Source organism: Mobula hypostoma, chromosome 20, assembly GCF_963921235.1.
Source record: "Mobula hypostoma chromosome 20, sMobHyp1.1, whole genome shotgun sequence".
NCBI lineage: Eukaryota > Metazoa > Chordata > Chondrichthyes > Myliobatiformes > Myliobatidae > Mobula > Mobula hypostoma.
The window spans coordinates 51,263,158-51,280,546 of NC_086116.1; the positions used below are offsets into that span (position 1 = coordinate 51,263,158).

General features: G+C 45.5%; 1 protein-coding gene across 7 annotated transcripts in view; it reads left to right on the plus strand.

Annotated features, from left to right (window-relative positions):
• The first annotated feature begins 707 nt into the window (after positions 1 to 707).
• flncb (filamin C, gamma b (actin binding protein 280)) overlaps positions 708 to 17,389 on the plus strand; it is a 67,065-nt gene continuing 50,383 nt past the window's right edge. For 4 of the 7 annotated variants that reach the window (XM_063072918.1, XM_063072922.1, XM_063072917.1 and 1 more), the window contains exon 1: positions 708 to 1,333. In XM_063072918.1, coding sequence (XP_062928988.1) covers positions 997 to 1,333 — 337 coding nt within the window. In that variant the 5' untranslated portion in view covers positions 708 to 996. The remainder of the gene's footprint in view (positions 1,334 to 17,389) is intronic. The other 3 variants (XM_063072919.1, XM_063072924.1, XM_063072923.1) reach the window with 1 other exon arrangement.

A 17,389-nucleotide genomic window follows, 5' to 3' on the forward strand; every position in this document is an offset into this window, starting at 1 on the left:
GGGAAAAGAAAAGGGGTGTGGGGGAGGGGTTGGATGATGTAAAATACATTTTGGAGAAATTTCAATGGGATAGAAGCCCAGGTTAATCTCTCAATCTCTCTAAGAATGAATGGAAGTGGATTTGGGGGCAGATTTACCTGAATCTGGAGAGGCAATACTGAGTACAAAGGGGACGAGGGGTAGATTTGCCCTTTCCCTGGAGAGAGCTAATCCACTGTATTCAAAGGAGGGAATAACCAACTCCATCCCATGGCGAGTTTATCCACTAAATACACTGATTAATCCTTTCCTTCGGGGAGTGAGCCTATTGAATGAGAGGGTTAGGTTAATAGTTCGGTGGAGAGTTAGCAGTTGAAAGAGTGGAGTTGGGGTAAGGTGGCAAGTTAACTCAAAACTAGGGTTAACCCATTGAATACCGTATAAGTGCAGATTAACTAACCTTCCTCTCCTTGAAAGTTAACCCATTGAATACTCTGAGTGGCGACTTCTGCCTCTGGAGAGTTGATTAACTCATAGAATAAAGTGGGATGTACTAGGATAGACCCCTTCCCTGGTAAACTCATCCACTGCACACACTGGGAGGAGTCTGATTAACCCATTCCTCCCTCGAACGCTTATTGTGCTAAAAATAAGGCCGGAGTGAGCAGCTCTGCCCAATGAGCGGGGCGGCTATGATTAGCCCCACTGGCGGGAGGGGCGGGTCGCCGCGGGCCGGGAGCAGTTAATTCGGTGCGGGGTTTATATATGGGCATAGCCTCGGGATTCCTGGCGATCCTGGGCTCTGACGTGAACTCGGAGCAGCCGTCGCTTTATTAAAAAGTGCGGCTGGGCTGGGAGCGCTATCATTCGGCGAGAGAGAGCCGAGGAGAGTAGCCTTCGGGCGGTGTGGGCAGCGCCGAGAAGAGGTAAACGCGGACGCCTCCACTGACGGCAGCGGATTCGAGTACTCTTCGCAAAGTTTGGGCAAAGTTTTAGAGACCGGTTCCCACCACTGCGATGGATCATCACGGACTAACCACCAACGGTCAGGACGACTCCGAGATGCCAGCAACCGAGAAGGACCTGGCGGAGGACGCGCCTTGGAAGAAGATCCAGCAGAACACGTTCACCCGTTGGTGTAATGAGCACCTCAAATGCGTGAACAAGCGGATCGGTGACTTGCAGAAGGACCTCAGCGACGGTCTGAGGCTGATCGCCCTCCTTGAGGTCCTGAGCCAGAAGAAGATGTACAGAAAGTACCACTCGCGGCCCAACTTCCGTCAGATGAAGCTGGAGAACGTGTCGGTGGCCCTGGAGTTCCTGGACAGAGAGAGGATTAAACTAGTCTCTATCGGTAGGAACACGTCTGCTCTGGCGCGTGGCTTCCCAATCCCCCTCCCACCCTCATCTCCTCTAATGGCGCGCTGGCCAATCCAGGTGTCAAATCCAAGACCACCCCGCTCGACAAGGTGCAGGCACCCTTCATCAAACTTCGCGTTTAACTTTTACGGTGGGCAGCTCCCCCAGAGGCATTGTGGTCCTTAGCAGCAGGCATTGGAAGTGATGAATGAGAGAGAAACAGAGTGATTATAATTATAGCAAGTTATTGTGATGGGATGGAGTCTAGAAAGATGGGGGGAGGTGGAGGGAAATTGGTTAAGACCTTGGCGGAGAATTGGGTATATACTGTATATCTTAAGGAGAGTGTGACCTGATCAATAGACAAGAGAAGGGAAATGAAAGAAATTGGTTCTATCAAATAGGAGGGCAGATTGGCTACCTTTGCACTGGATCATTATACAAATTATGTAATATTAACTTGGGACGGATTTCTGTTTGTACAGAATCTTGTGTCTCAGCAATAGCCAGCACTGCTTGAGGCAAAAGAAATGACTTAGCATGAGAGTGAAGAGACCAACCAACTTTACCCTTTGGGTGAGTCAGAAGGTTATTGGCATAGGGGGATTTTGTGAAGCTGTGAGTGTTGCTGGATCCCTTGTCTCTTTTGGTAGCTTGTTCTGATACAGTAGGAAGATATTCAGCCCATGGGTTCTGTGCTAGCTCTCAAAGGAGAAATCCCTCCCCTTTCTTCTTGTAGCCATATAAAACGTACTCTGGTATCCCTATAAACCCTTCTACTACTTGCCAGCACTAAGGGGCAATACATAGTGGCTGGTTAACTGACCAGTATGTCTTTGGGATGTTGGAGGAAGGTTGGCATTTGGAGCACCAGGAGGTCACGGGGTGATTGTGAAAATCCCCACACAGGTAGCACCTGAGGCTGGGATCTCTGCAGCAAGAGTAGTGGAGTTCTCTTCATTGTACTGGGCTATATTTTTACCTCAATCATCTGCATTAGTGGCTACAGTCACGATTTTTGTTGTTGGAATCTTTCTTTTAGGCAAATTACTTGCTTTCATTCATGCTTTACAGTCAATCAGTTTTGAACTGTGGTCACAGTAGATTGGCTGAGACCTTGTAATGATATGGCAGGGCCAGTCCTTGATTTTTTTTTGGATAGACTGATCTTGCTGAAAAAGGAACCTTGTTAATGACATTGAGAACTAACTTCACCTCTGGATCCTCAAGACTTAGTGAGGCTGACATAGATCTTGGTGCCTTGTGGTTCATTTGGGGCGGATGGATGACTGAATCTCCAAAGTTGTGGATTCATATTTAAACTTCACAAAAATCTAGACTGTGTCAGTCCAGTCCAATTCTATCATAGCTGCTTTCTCCCTGGTGAAGCATTGAACAGAGATTCTACCCACACTGACTTAAACCTCCTGTGGGGCTTTGTAAAAGAAAAAAAAAATTCTTCAATGAACAGCCCTAAAATAGCCTTTTTTTTTGGCTGTTTGCTATAGGACCATGTCATCTTTCCAAAACTGAGTACTCTTTGTATTTACTTGGGCTATAAAAAAGCCTTAGGGTAACCTGAGGCTAAAAACAATATACTAGAAATGTAATCTTTCTTTTAATCAGGGTCCCAGTCTGCTTGCATCTTCAATATTCCAACTGGAAAAAGGCTGAACTCCCCATTCTCTTGATCACTGTCTATCTCTTTCTGTATCATCACCTGCTTACCCCTGCCTCTGTCCATCTGCTGTTGAAACCATTAACAGTACCAGTTTTTAAAATTGAATATTTAAATGATTTTGGATAGCCTTCCTTCTGCCACTCTTTGTAAACTTTTGCTTGCCACAAACTGCTGTTCAGCGCTCACTGCCCTACTTCAGTGTCATCCCAGTACCCACTGGCCCATCTGTGATTAGTCCAGCTCCGCAGCTCTCTCTTGGATACTAATTCCTCCAGTTCTAGCCTCTTGTCCATCCTCATTTTAATCACCTCCCCTTGTACTGTGCCTTCAGCTGTTGACCTATGCCCTAGTATTCCTCCCCTAAGCCTTTTTACCTCCTTTCTTCTCAAAAACTATCTTTGACCAAACTTTCTGTCACCTGTTGCTTGATGTCAATTTTTGTTCTGTTCGCTAATCCTGTGAAGTTCCTTGGCCAGCTTAGCTACGTTGAAGACTCTGTTAAATACATGCTGCTGTTGTAGTAGCAGGGTTGGTGGGGAAGTGACTTCCACCTCGTTCCACTTTCCTGGTTCATGCTCATTAATAGCAGCTCTTGAATCTAACGGGATTAAAGTACATGTAAAATCCACCTGACTATCACTCGGGTGCTGTCTGTCAATAACGGCTAGCGTAATGCATTTACAGTGTCAGCGGCCTGGGTTCAGTTCTGCTGCAGTCTGTAAAGTGTTTGCACGTTTGCCCCATAATTGCAAGGGTTTCCTCTGAGTGCCTCGGTTCCCTCCCACATTCCAAAAGACTTGCAGGTTAGTAAGTTAATAGTCGCATGGATGTGCGGGGTAGCATGGGCTTGTTGGGCTGGAAATACCTGTTACTGTGCTGTATCTCCAAATCAAAATAAATCGCTTCTATACAAATTGGAAATTACCAAATGGGAATCCAAAATATCACATTGCAGTGACCTTCTCTAGGTGTCTGGTGTGGAGAAAAATCTGTAAATCCTGCTGCCCATGGTTGAAAGTGACCCTTGCATTTGTTCACAATCTTTGGATCACAATTTCAATCTCAGACTTTGAATTCTAGGCAGAGAGGCTCCCAATCTTCAACCTTATATCAACTGTACAGCTCATTTAATCTTGGAGCAGAGTTACAAACTGTCTTGGGATCTCTTGAGATTGGCAATGGAAGCCTAGCCATGAACTATTTGATCACTTGAGCGTGTTTGGGTCATTCAAACAAAAAAATCAGTCAATTGATCCATTGTCACAAGGCTCAGTTGACAGTACTTTGTTCTTGTTCCTGCTTTTCCTTTGCATTTTACCCTTCCACAGTCTTGTCTCCACTTCACCCCCACCCATAAAATATCCAGTCAGGAAGTCAGCCCCATCGGTAGCTCCCAGGCTCCAGCTGTCCTCGCATCACATGTGGTCTTGTGGGTTGCCCTTCCAGAATATTCCTGACACATTTGCAAAGTCACGCCTGTCCCAAGCTGCTCTCCTGCCTCCCTGCCCCCAGCCTGGGCTGAGCTCAGGAGCTATATACAGCTGCTTGGGCAGCTGGCAGGAATGTGTCAGTGATAACCTTGGAGGCTGACAGCTCACCATGTCACTCAGCTCTCTCCCAGAGCCGCTCCTTCCGAGAGCCCGCCCGCTGCGTTCGCACGACACTGTCCAATGCTTGAGGCTCCCCGGGGGCCGACGCGCTCATCTTACAGCAGCTTCGGTGCAGACGGGGATACTTGTGCCCATGCCCTGCCATCTCTGACTGCGTGTGTGAGATAGTCAATGCCCCGCTGCCTAAGTTGTATATCTTCAGAAAGTGGCACGTTGACTGGCTGAAGAAGGCCGAGACAAAATCCTGCCTGCAGATTTATCCTCTGGGCCACTGCCTGGCAGAGATGGATCTTGTGGCCTGGATTTTTAAGTGCTGCGAGTTGTGGTCTGGGCCCTGTGGTGAATGGCTGGCAGCCACTTTTGATCCTTTCCCAACTCTACGAGTGTTTGGTGGTTTCCTGTCGTCCCTGCCTGTTGCATCTTTTTTTTCAGAATCTGAGTGACGTCCTGTCTGAAAGGTCTTTTCTCTTTCTTCTGAGAATGTTTTGATCTGTCTGTACTAAACACCCCACCCCTATCACCACCCAGCACTTTTTAGCACTTTGCCAAAATATTCTTACAGTTCAAAGTACATATGTGTTACCTTATACTACCCCAAGACTCATTTTTCTTGTGGGCATTCAGACTAGATACAAAAAAAAATCAAGTCACTGGAAAACTCTGCACAAGCAAACCAATGTGCAGAAGAAGACAAACTATGCACTTACAAACAAAAACTCATAATGATAAGTAAACAAATAAGGAGTTTGTACATTCTCCCTGTGACCGCGTGGGTTTCCTCCGGGTACTCCTGTTCCCTCCCACTGTACCAAGATGTACCGATTGGTGGGTTAATTGGTCGTAAGTTGTCCTGCAATGAGGCTAGGGTTATGTTGTTGGGTTGCTGAGTTGGTGTAGCTCGAAGGGCCAAAAGGGCCTGTTCTGTGTTGTATCTCTAAATAAACAATTGGGCAAATAATATTGAGAACACATTCAACAAAATTCATGCTGCCGAAAACAATGGCCTGCTCTGTCTTTGATTTGCTGTCTGACATTTGCCTTCCTTCAAGAATCCCTGTGGTTGTTTAAGTCACTTCTGAAGGATTTTGCGAATTCTCTGCTCCTGGCGCTCGTGAGCAGGCTGATGCCCCTAGCGCGCTGTTCATCACAGCGTTTGAGCTGGTTGACTGCCTGTTGCATGGAATTGACTTGCTTATTCTGAACCACTGCAGGTGCTGGATTCTTAGCAGTGAACTAAAGACTCATTTATACTTCTGCGTAGTAACCTACACCGTAGCCTACGCAAGTGGGCTACGCCGTTGTGAGCATTTATACTCGTGCGTTGGTGTGTCTGCATCGCTCTGCAATTCACCACCAAAACGCTAGTTGGCGGTGAGGTTTCTATGCCACTGTGTTGAGTTTCTTCGTGTTGAAACTCAACACAAAGAAACTCGAACTTCAAACAATGGCGACTGAAACTGAAGGAGGGTGAATTTTCTGTGCTTGTCCGGCCACTGAGAGACATGGACGAGGAAATGCACCTCAAATATTTTCGGATGACGGCAGGTAGATTTGACGATTTGGTTCATCGTCTCCAACCATTTATTTCGCATCAGTGTACACACAGTATACTCAGAGACTGGCAATCACCATTCGAGTTTTAGCTTCAGGTGGAAGTCAACAGGCTGTAGCAGCTAGCTACAAGCTGGCGTCAAGCACAGGGTCCTCCATAATTTTGGAGGTGTGTAAAGCTTTATGGAAAGTATTGCAACCAGAGTTCCTTCCCTGCCCTTCATTTGCCCAATGGGAAGCTATTGCAACGTAGTTGTTGTGGTCTGCATCGCCGCGACGCATAGTTACATTTTTGGGGAGGTGCGTGTCGGGCTACGGCGTAGGGTACGCAGCTACGCCATACCTATGGTGTCGATTTGACGCAGAGGTATAAATTGGCCTTGAGGGTCAGCACACCAGGCAGGGTCCAGGGAATGAATGAAAAATTGGTCATAAAGTTCCAGGCCGAGCACCCTTTGTTCTGAGCAAAGGACGACAAAGAAATATTTGAGAGAGAAGCTGGAGTACAAGAGTAAGCTTGCAAGGATCATTAAAAACCTCCTGAATATCTGAAATGGTAACAGGATATCTGGAGGTGCTCTGCCATCAGAGATGGTGCAACTTGTAACAGGAAGTAGCAGAGCAATTCAACTCGTACGTTGGTTGTGTCCTCACAAAGGGGGACACAGGAACCTCCCAGATAAGTTAAAGTGACAGGCAGAAACAGAAGAAAATCCGTAGTCATGAGGAAATGGTTTAAGGATTAGCTTTATTTGTCATGTGTGCATCTAGACGCTGAAGTGCGTTGTTTGTGCCAACAGCCAGCACAATCCAAGGATGTGCTGGAGGCAGCCTGCAAGTGTTGCCACACTTCTGGCACCAACATAGCGTGCATACAGCTTACTAACGCTAACCTGTATGTCTTTGGAATGTGGGAGGAAACCGGAGCACCCGGAGGAAACCCAGGTAGTCACGGGAGAACACACAAACTTTTCACAGACAGCGGTGGGAATTGAACCTAGGTTGTTGGCACTGTAAAACGTTATGCCCCACTGCTATGCTTCTGAGCTGCCCTTAATCTCCCTTGCTGTAAAGTTGTCAGGTTATCAAGCCCTGATCAATCTCTATCTCAGAGTGCTAAAGGAAGTGGCCCTGGAAAGAAAGTGGTCATCTCCAGAAACTCTTTGTACTCTGGAGCAGTTTCTGCGAACTGGAGGTTAGCAAATGTAACTCCACTTATTTTTAATGCAAAGAGGAAGGGCGGAGCATGGAATTGTATATATTTAAGATAAAGTAAGTCTAATGTTGGCAGTGGAGAAAATTATGACGTCTTTTTATTGATACTTGAAGTGTTGACAAGATTTAACAAAGTCTGCATGGGCTTGTGAAAGGGAATTAGTGCTTAACAAATCTGCTGGCTTTTTGTTTGGAAATGTAATGCGTAGATCAGATAAAGGCGGATCAGTAGGCTAATAGAAAACATTTGGGATAAACCTTTTCGGGGAGGCAGGCAGTAACTATCTGGATACCACAGGAATTGGTGTTTGGAGCCTAGCTGTCCTTTACGCATCTCCCTGATTTCAGATGCAAGATCTACATGCCGCTTTCCCTCATGTCCACGTGAGCCAATGTTTTGAGGATAGCGGGTGGGATAGCTGTTGATGAGCTGTGAAGAGGATGTAGAAAGGCTCCAGTGTGACTTTCAAAGTTGGGTGAGTGTGCAAGTGCTTGGCAGAAGCGGTTTAATATGGACAAAGGAGATCATCTGCTTTGGTATTTAAAGATGGAAAGAGTGTTATCTGGCTGGTGGTGGGGAGAAAGGGAAGGTGTGAAAAGAGCTGTGTGTCCTTGCGCCCAGGTTACCGAAAATGAGTGTTGGGATGCAGCAAGCATTCAAGAAGCCAAGTTGCACATTAGGATTAGGACACACAAACAAGGATGTCTTGCTGCAGCTACACAGGGCTTTGGTGATCCGATCTCTGGAGTGAGAAAAGATGTTCCTGCCATGGAGGGAGTGTAGCCAAGTTCAAGCCAACTGATTCCTGGGAAGGTAGCACTGACATCTGAAGAAAGATTAGGTCTGCGTACACTAGAGTTTAGGAAAATGAATGGAGATGACAAACAGACCTCTAAAATCCTAATGGAACCACACAGACTATATGCAGGGAGATGCTTCTGATGGCTAGATAATAGAGCTAGGGTCAAAGTCTCAGGATTTGGATTATTTATTTAAAACAGTTTAGGATAAATTCTCACCTAGAGGTGGTGAATCTGCAAATTCTCTACCACAGAAGGCAATGGAGAACAAATATTTGATTCAAGCCTTGGAGGAAGTAAATTTATTTCATGATGCTGAAGAGCATTTGGGTGGGCACAGTGACTTAGTGGTTAGTGCGGTTGCTTTGCAGTATCAGAGATCACTGATGGGGTTTCTATTCCTGCCGTAGTCTGTAAGGGGTTTATAGGGGAAAAAGAAACCTAAGGCACAATACAGGCACTTTGGCCCACAAGGGTTTGTTCATTCTCCCTGCAACTGGGAGAGTTTCCTCTGGATGTTCTCGTTTCCTTCCACACGGCAAAGATGTTCAGGCAGGGATCGCGAGTTGGGGACGTGCCATATTAATGCTGGAAGCATGGTGAAGCTTGCAGGCACAATCCTCTGACTGTGTCGGTCATTGATGCAAGGTTACGCCTTTCGCTGTATGTTTTGATATATGGCACACGTGAATGAACTAAAGTTGATCTTATTTGTAAGAGATTTGGTGGTGTTGTGGGTCTGGTAGCCGGGAATGGTCAGCCAGGATAATATGATAATATTATCTAAATTCCTGCTTTGTTTTTATTTTTGCTGATCTTCATTTAACACACCCCATACACATGCTCCATTGTACAGTGGGGTTCCTATCCCACACCAGCCGGGGCTCCCCCTTCACCCGAGACGGACTCACTGGCTGCAAACCAGCTGTGGCAGCCTGCAGACCAGTGGATAGTCTAAACTTGGACGTGAACTGGATGCAATAGTTGTTCATGAGCATGTTTTTGAAGTTAGTGGTTAGTGACACATACCAGGCTCTCAGACTGTTAAATAATGTAAGACACTGAAGAAAACGGGAAAATTCATTATATTGGAAGCCAATCAAAAAAGACCAGGCTGGCCTTGGCTCTCTGTCTTGAAAGGGAAAGACTGATCTAATAGAGGCTTTTAGCATTGAGTTAGTAGAGTGGATGTAGTGAAGATGTTCCGCAGTGCGCAAACGGGTCCTTGGGACGACCATGTCTCTCAATCATCGGTATGCATCTACACTACCGCAATCTGCAAGCAGTTGAAAGATCAGGATTAACCTAATTTCTCACACATTTATTGAAGCACGCGGTGAAATGTATTGTTGGCATCAAATCAAGTCAATGACCATTGTGCTAGGGTACGTTCCTCGCTGATTTGTTTGATGGAAACGACGCATTTCACGAGTCTTGCCTCGCTTCTGGCACCAACATAACATGCCCATAACTCGTATCCTTAACTCCACATCTCTGGCATGTGGGAGGAAAGCGGAGCAGCTGGAAAAAGCCCACACAGTCATGGGGAAAAAGAGCACGTACAGACAGCAGTGGGAGTTGAACCCCGATCGGTTATCGCTGGCAGTATAAAGCGATTGCGTGATCTGCTACACCACTGTGTCACTCTTGGTCTATCGCTCTCAATGTCGTGGCAATTCAAGTGCTTGTCTGGATATCCTCCCAGACTTCGCTCTCCTAGCTGCCTCACCCCTGTCACCTCTGTCATTAGCAGAGTTTCGGAGTATTGCTTCTGTACGTTTTGGTGAAGTGGAGGAAGGAGTGTTATCCATGAGCTGCTGTCAGAAGTAAGGAGTGACCTAAGGGCAGTAAGATGCTTGGGCTGACTGATGTCACTACAAGTAAAAGTGCTGATAGGTGGGTTGCTCTTTTTTTTAAGCTGTTTATTTTTGTTTGGTGGTTTAATTTATTAGAGGGGCAGGGCACCTCTGACTGACGGAATACACATCCTGTGTCGCACGGAAATTTTGGGGCAATTCCTGTATTTTGGACAGACGTGAGTGCAGGACATGTCGGCTCGGGGAGTCTGGGCTCTGGGTTTTGGAGCTTGGCTGGCGGCTGATGATGTGGTCATGGTATTGAGTGGATAACATGTTTCTGGAGATGACTGTCCCTTGGCTCAATGGACTGGCTGATTGTTTGTTTAGAGAGTAAGTACAAAATAGGCCTTTCCAGCTGCACCACCCAGCAACCCCCATTTTAACCCTAGCCTTGTCACAGGGCAATTTACTATGACCAATTAACCCACAAACCAGCAAATCTCTGGGCAGTGGGAAGAAACAGGAGCACCCAGAGGACAGGCTTGAAAAAAGGAACGTAGACTTTGAGTTCTTGTGGGCTTCTACATCCTTGAGGGATGAGCTGGCTAAATCAGTATTTGGTCCTCAGTACTGAGGGGAGAGGTTTTTCCCATGTGCAATGTATTCAGTGCCAATGGGTGAATCAACTCTCCAGGCAGGGAGGAGAGCAATGATAGTGGAAGTATCTCTCGGACAGTGCTTCTGTGTTGCAGGTGTAATTCTGGGATGGTACACTACCACCCTGGTGCCAAGGTAAGAATACCATAGAGTGGCTGCAGCAAACTGTGCAGGGGAAGGCTGAAATACCAAGGGACCTGGTCCACAATAATACTAACAACGTAATGTATTAAATATAGAAGTAAAGTAAAGGCATCCGTTAGTCTTCCGAGACTATGGACCTGCGCCTGGAAAGTCTTCACTCTGCAGGGCGCAGGCCTGGGCAAGGGTTATATGGAAGACCAGCAGTTGCCCATGCTGCAAGTCTCCCCTCTCCACGACACCGATGTTGTCCAAGGGAAGGGCATTAGGACCCATACAGCTTGGCACCAGTGTCGTCGCAGAGCAATGTGTGATTAAGTGCCCTGCTCAAGGACACAACACGTTCCCTCGGCTGGGGCTCGAACTCATCACCTTCAGGTCGCTAGTCCAGTACGGTAACCACTTGGCCACGTGCCCACACTACAGAAGTAAAGATGCCCTGCAAACAGATTTTAAAGAGTAATGTTATGCTTCTGGTGCCACACTGTAGGTTTGCCTTGTTTAGGGAAGCTTTTATGAACCAGTTTGGCATGGAGATAAGAAACTGAACCTAGACTGAGAAGGTAGAAAAGCAAGGGATGATATAGAGGGTTTAGAGACAATTGGACAGAAAAATGCCAAATGGAATTTAATCCAGAGAAATGAGGTAATGTATTTGGAGCCGTGCATTGGGAAAGAGAATACTCCATGGCAGAAGTATGGCCATAGATCTTTAAAGGTACTGGTTAAAAAGCCATATGGGATTCTTTCTTTTATTAGCTTAGAAGAATCTAAGAATAGGGAGGTGATGCCAAAACTATATACAATGCTAGCTAGACCACAACTGGAGTTTCTGTGTATGGCTTCTGGTCACTACATTTACAGGAAAGATATTCTTCCACTGAAGAAGGTGCAGAGGAGATTTGGAAAAAGTTGCCAGCACTGGAAAATTTTTGCTGCGAGGAAAGATTGAATATACTGGGGTTGTTTCTTGGGAGCAGACGAAGCTGAAGGGGAAATCCGATTGTGCTGAATAAAATACTGGGTAGGAAGAGTGTGTTCCCCTTTGGTGGAGAGGTTGCAAACAAGGAGTAAATTCAATTGATAGAAAGATCTTTATGATCTCTTTAAGAAGTGAGGAAGACGAAAGAGGAAATTATACACCAGTTAGCCTAACCTCAGTGGTCAGGTTAGTGGTGGAGTCTATTATTAAGGATGAGGTTTCGAGGTACTTGGAGACTAATGATAAAATAAGTGAAAGTCAGCATGGTTTCTGTAGAGGGAAAACTTGCCTGACAAATCTGTTGGAATTCTATGAGGGAGTAATCAGCAAGGTGGACAAAGGAGAGGCAGTGGATGTCATTTACTTGGATTTTCAGAAGGTATTTGATTAGGTGCCTCACATGAGGCTACTTAACAAGATAAAATCCAATGGCATTCCGGGAAAGATGCAGGCATGGATAGAGGAATGGCTGACAGGCAGGAGGCAGCGAGTGGGAATAAAGGAGGCCTTTTCTGGTTGACTGCCAATGGCTAGTGGTGTTCCTTGGGTCAGTGTTGGGACCGCTACTTTTCACATTGTCAGTGATTTAGATAATGGAATTGATGGCTTTGTGGCAAAGTTTGCAGATGATATGAAAATGGGTGGAGGGTTAGGTAGTGCTGAGGAAGCAATGCGATTGCAGCAGGACTTGGACAAATTGGAAGAATGGGCAAAAAAGTGGCAGATGGGGTATAGTGTTGGGAAATATATGATAATATATTTTGGTAAAAGGAACAATAGTGCGGACTATTATCTAAATGGGGAGTAAGTTCAAAAATCAGACGTGCAGAGGGACTTGGGAATCCTCATGCAAGACTTCCAGAAGGTTAATTTACAGGTTGAATTTGTGGTAAAGAAGGCAAATGCAATGTTGGAATTCATTTCAAAGGGAATAGAATATAGAAGCAAGGATTTAATGCTGAGGCTTTAAAGGACACTACTCAGGCCGCACATGGAGTATTGCCAACAGTTTTGGGCTCCTTATCTCAGAAAGGATGTATTGTCATTGGAGAGAGTCCAGAGGAGGTTCACAAGGATGAATATGAGAATGAAGGAGTTAACATATCAGGAGCGTTTGACAGCTTTGGGCCTGTACTCACTGGAATTTAGAAGAATGTGGGGGGCATCTCATTGAAAACTACCGAATGTTAAAAGGACTAGATGGGGTGGATGTGGAGAGGATGTTTCCTCTGGGTAGGGTATGGGGGTATCCAGAACTAGAGGGCACAGCCTCAAAATTGAGGGGTGACATTTTAGAACAGAAGTAAGGATGATTTTTTTTTAGCCGAGGAATGGTGAATCTGTGGAATGCTTTGCCACAGACTGCAGTGGAGGCTAAGTCCATGGGTATATTTAAAACAGAAGTTGTTAGATTCCTGATCGGGGCATCAAGAGATATGGTGAAAGGGCAGGTGTAGGGGGCTGAGTGGAATAAAGGATCAGCCATGATAAAATGGGCTGAATGGCCTAATTCTGCTCCTAGGACTTTTTTCAGCTGAAAGTGGTACCCCATTGCATGGGGAAAGTACTGGGCTGTGAGTTACAGCTTGATGGACTTGGGCTGATGGGTGGGATTAGTGGTACTAATAGTGGTGGGAAATAGGCCGTTCAGCCCACTATGTCCATGCCAGCCCGTGGGCACCAATGCAGATTAGGCTGCGTAGAACATTTTAGACTGGCAGGGATGCAATTCATTGCAATGGATGCCTGTGTTTCTTCGGATTTTTTTTCGGGTTGAAGGGGCACGTGCTATGCAGCTGTTTGTTCAGCCCAGTGAGTTTAATGTCTGCAGTATGGACGTGTTTGTAGAAAATCAGAGACATAACCACTTGAGTGAATAAATAGAAGGCAAATATGTTAGTCAAGTTTTGTGGCTAGCTTGAGGTATTGAGAGTTGTCTGGTTTGTAAGTTTTTTTTACACAAGACATTTGCTAAAGTAAGCATTGCATAGCAAAGTTGAAGTGGTTTGGCTGGGGAACGTAAAGCTGTAGAGAGTGATAAACTAAACCAAGGAGACGTACCGAATGGTGATCTAGGGTTAGCACAAGAGTTGTTTTAATGACTCTGGCATCCCTATAGTTGATCAGTTCAAAGTTTACAGGTCACGCAAAACTGAAAACCAATGTTGTGGATTAACCACAGAAACTGAGTCGTGGGGCAAGTAATCGTTCATGCATTGAAGAGGGAAGTGATACATTTTGGATGGAAAACCAAAGCCAGTGTGAGCTTAATTGTCATTTTATGTTTTACTGGCTGACTAGTCTTAATGCATATGTAACCTTTGTAGTCAACATACACTCAGTGGCCACTTTACTAGGTACAGGAGCGGAACTCAGTGTGGTCTTCTGCTGCTGCAGCTCATCTCTTTAAGGCTTGACATGTTGAGCATTTGGAGATGCTTTTCTGCACACCGCCATTGTAACATGGGGTTATTTGAGTTACAGTCACCTTCCTGCTAGCTTGAACCAGTCTGGCCATTCTCTTCGGACCTCTCTCATTAACAAGGTGTTTTCACTCAGAGTTGTTACTCACTGGAATTTTTTTTTTTTTTGGTTTGTTTTTTGCACCGTTCTCTGTAAACTCTAGAAACTGCGTGGAAATCCTAGGCGATCAGCAGTTTCTGACAAGCTCAAACCACCCCGCCTGGCACCAACAATCGTACAACGATCAAAGTCACTTGGATCATGTTTCTTTTCCCCATTCTGATGTTTGGCCTGAACAACAATTGAACCTCTGGCCATGCCCGCAGACTTTTACGCAGTGAGCTGCTGTCTCAAGATTAGCTGATTAGATATTTGCATTAATGATCAGGTGTATCTAATAAAGTAGCCACTGAGAGTAGAGCCTGGTATTTGCTTTTAGGATATTTTGGAATTTGCTAAGTTTCATAATATTGCATTCTAAAGTTTACAAAGCATGTATAGCTTCTGCATTAGTGGGATAGGTTCCAAGCACAGCATAATTATACAATAGCAAGATGATAATGAGGGGTGCAGGAGAGGCTCACTATTGTTTCCAGTGATGAGGTACCTTTCTGGTCACGGAAAGGTCAGAGAAGCAGAGAATTCTTCTCTATTGAAGACGAAAGGGTACTTGATGGACTTTTATTTTTTGGGGGGCAGGTCTTGTGACCAGGGGACAAAGATTTGAGGTAAGTGACGAGCACTAGGCAGCTTATGGAAAGTGATTTGAACTGCATTGCCTGAAAGGGTCTGGAAACGGATCCAGTTGCAACTTGTGGATGGGAACTGAATAAACAATTGAAAGGGGAAAGAGAAAAGCTGTGAGGGGAAAAGAGCAGGGACAAATTGGCGAGCTCTGTTAAAGAATTGCTACAGCAGGAAGGGCTAGGCAGCCTGTGGTATACAACTTCTATGGAGATTTGGTTTTGAACCATATATAGTCTTATTGTTGTTCAGGTTGAAGGTCACCGATAATCTAACTGTATATAATTATTCCTTGTTAGGGTAAACTCCCTACATACAGAGTTGCTATTTATTTGGGGTAAAGGTTATTTGGTACAACTCTGGATCAGTTTATTCAGGATAACAACTATTTAGTGCAATTGTACATTTTAAGAGCAAGGGCTGTCCATTGTTTAAATATATGGGGACATGGTTTAAACAAATAATGCTTTCCGTGAATAAAGGATGGAGTTGTCGTTAACTTAGGGAATGGGTTATTCACTGCTAGTGAGTTGGTTGTTTGGAAAGGTAGTTCCTGTGTGTGCCTGTATCCTTTCATGGTAAAGTATGAATGAATCTTCAGTGAAGCCTTATGAGCCTCTGTGTCAGCTTGTGTCTCAACAAATAGTTTGGACTTTACATCACCTTCTATCTGTGCGGAATATGTGTGCGGACTAGTACACTTGCTGCACCTCACTCGCACTTGCTTTTGCTAGTTAATGCTTGCTACCCCATGTCTTGCACTCTTAGATAGCAGAGTGGGACAGGGAATTGGATAGGAATGCAGGGAGCTGGAGGCAGATGGCTGATATGATCTGGACAAGGGCTGCAAACTGGTGGAAATTTGAAAAAAAATTTTTTTTTTTTTTTTGAAATTTCTTGCCTGTGGAATATCTGACAGCAGTATTCCTTTCTGTGACTGCAGTAAGGGTCACTGGGAGCTCTGCCAAGCCGGGTATAGTGTTGGAGGAAATCCTCCTGTATTCTGTGTCGGGAGGGGGAGGGAAGCACTAGCTCTCAAATCCTTGGGATCTGCTGCCTGACTGCACTGGAACATTAGTGAAAATATCATTGCTGGCCGTGGCCCCAGCCTGCAACTCCCAGATGAGTGAGAGTGATCTCTGCAACAGCTGGGAAGTTGTGGCTCGCAAGGAGAAAATTACTCATGGTGGGGCGGGTGGTTCCAGCACTTGTTTTGATCAAGCTTTGAACGGTCACTGGCCACAATTCACTTTTAATTTTTATTCAATGTTGTAATTTTACTGTGAATAGTACCTGATTTATTGGGAGAGCCACATGAACTTGAGAGAGAGAAGTGTGAGTGAGTTGCTCCTGCCATTTGATAAGATAAAGCGGAATCGTTCCCTTAGTTGCACTTTCCTGCAATAACCTAGGCCTTAAGTTAAGTTCTACAAATACTGATTCCTGCCTTAAATATGCTGAGTCTCCACAGCTGTCTTGTGGAGAAATGTACCAAAGTTTCACGAACCACTTGGGTGACAATGTTTCTTGTCTGATGTGAAGAGGCTGATTCCTGGCTCCAAACACTCCAGCAGGGGAAACCTCATTGTTATCAAACCTCGTGAGGAATTTGAATGTTGTTTGTTGTTGTTTGTTGTTTTCGTGAGGAATTTGAATGTTTCAATGGAGCCACATCTCGTTCTTCCAAACCTGAGCATGGGGCCAGTCTACTTCATCCTGCTTCATGTGACAAACCTGCCATCCCATGCCATTGCTGATTGTATCCCCATGAACTACTGACATTTCAACTGTACAAGGGGACTAACATTTTTTTTTGGCGCGTGCCTGTGTGCGTCCGTGATGATGTCTTTTTCATGGATTTTACAAGGTGCGGAGCGAGAGAGAGACTGTGTGGCGTGCCATTCCTCACAGACATTTTCGCAGTATTTTCCCTTTATTTTCCAGGGTAGAGTTGCAATCTCGACACTCAACCCGGCACGGCTGGGCAGCGGACCCGACTAGTTTCGAACCTGGGAACCTCCGCTCCCGGGTCCGGCGCCAATGTCGTTGTGCCACCGACCGGCCCTTCCTTTTGTTTTTTTTAAACCATTTATTAAAAGTCAATCCTAATTCTTTTTTACAACCAAAATGATCACATCGTTTCCACATTTCGTTCCATGTGCCACGTCGTTAACAGGGATGGGAAATCTATGGCAGATGAGGAGGTATGGTAGTGTAGTGGATTTTCATAGCACTCTATAGCACCAGCAGGCTGAGTTCAATTCCTGCGCTGTCTGTAAGGAGCTTGTACATTCTCTCTGTGACTCTGTGGGTTTCCTCCGGGTGCTCTGGCTTCCTCCCACAGTCCAAAGACGTACGGGTTGGTAGGTTAGTCGGCTGCATTGGTGTAATTGGGTGGTAGTAACCC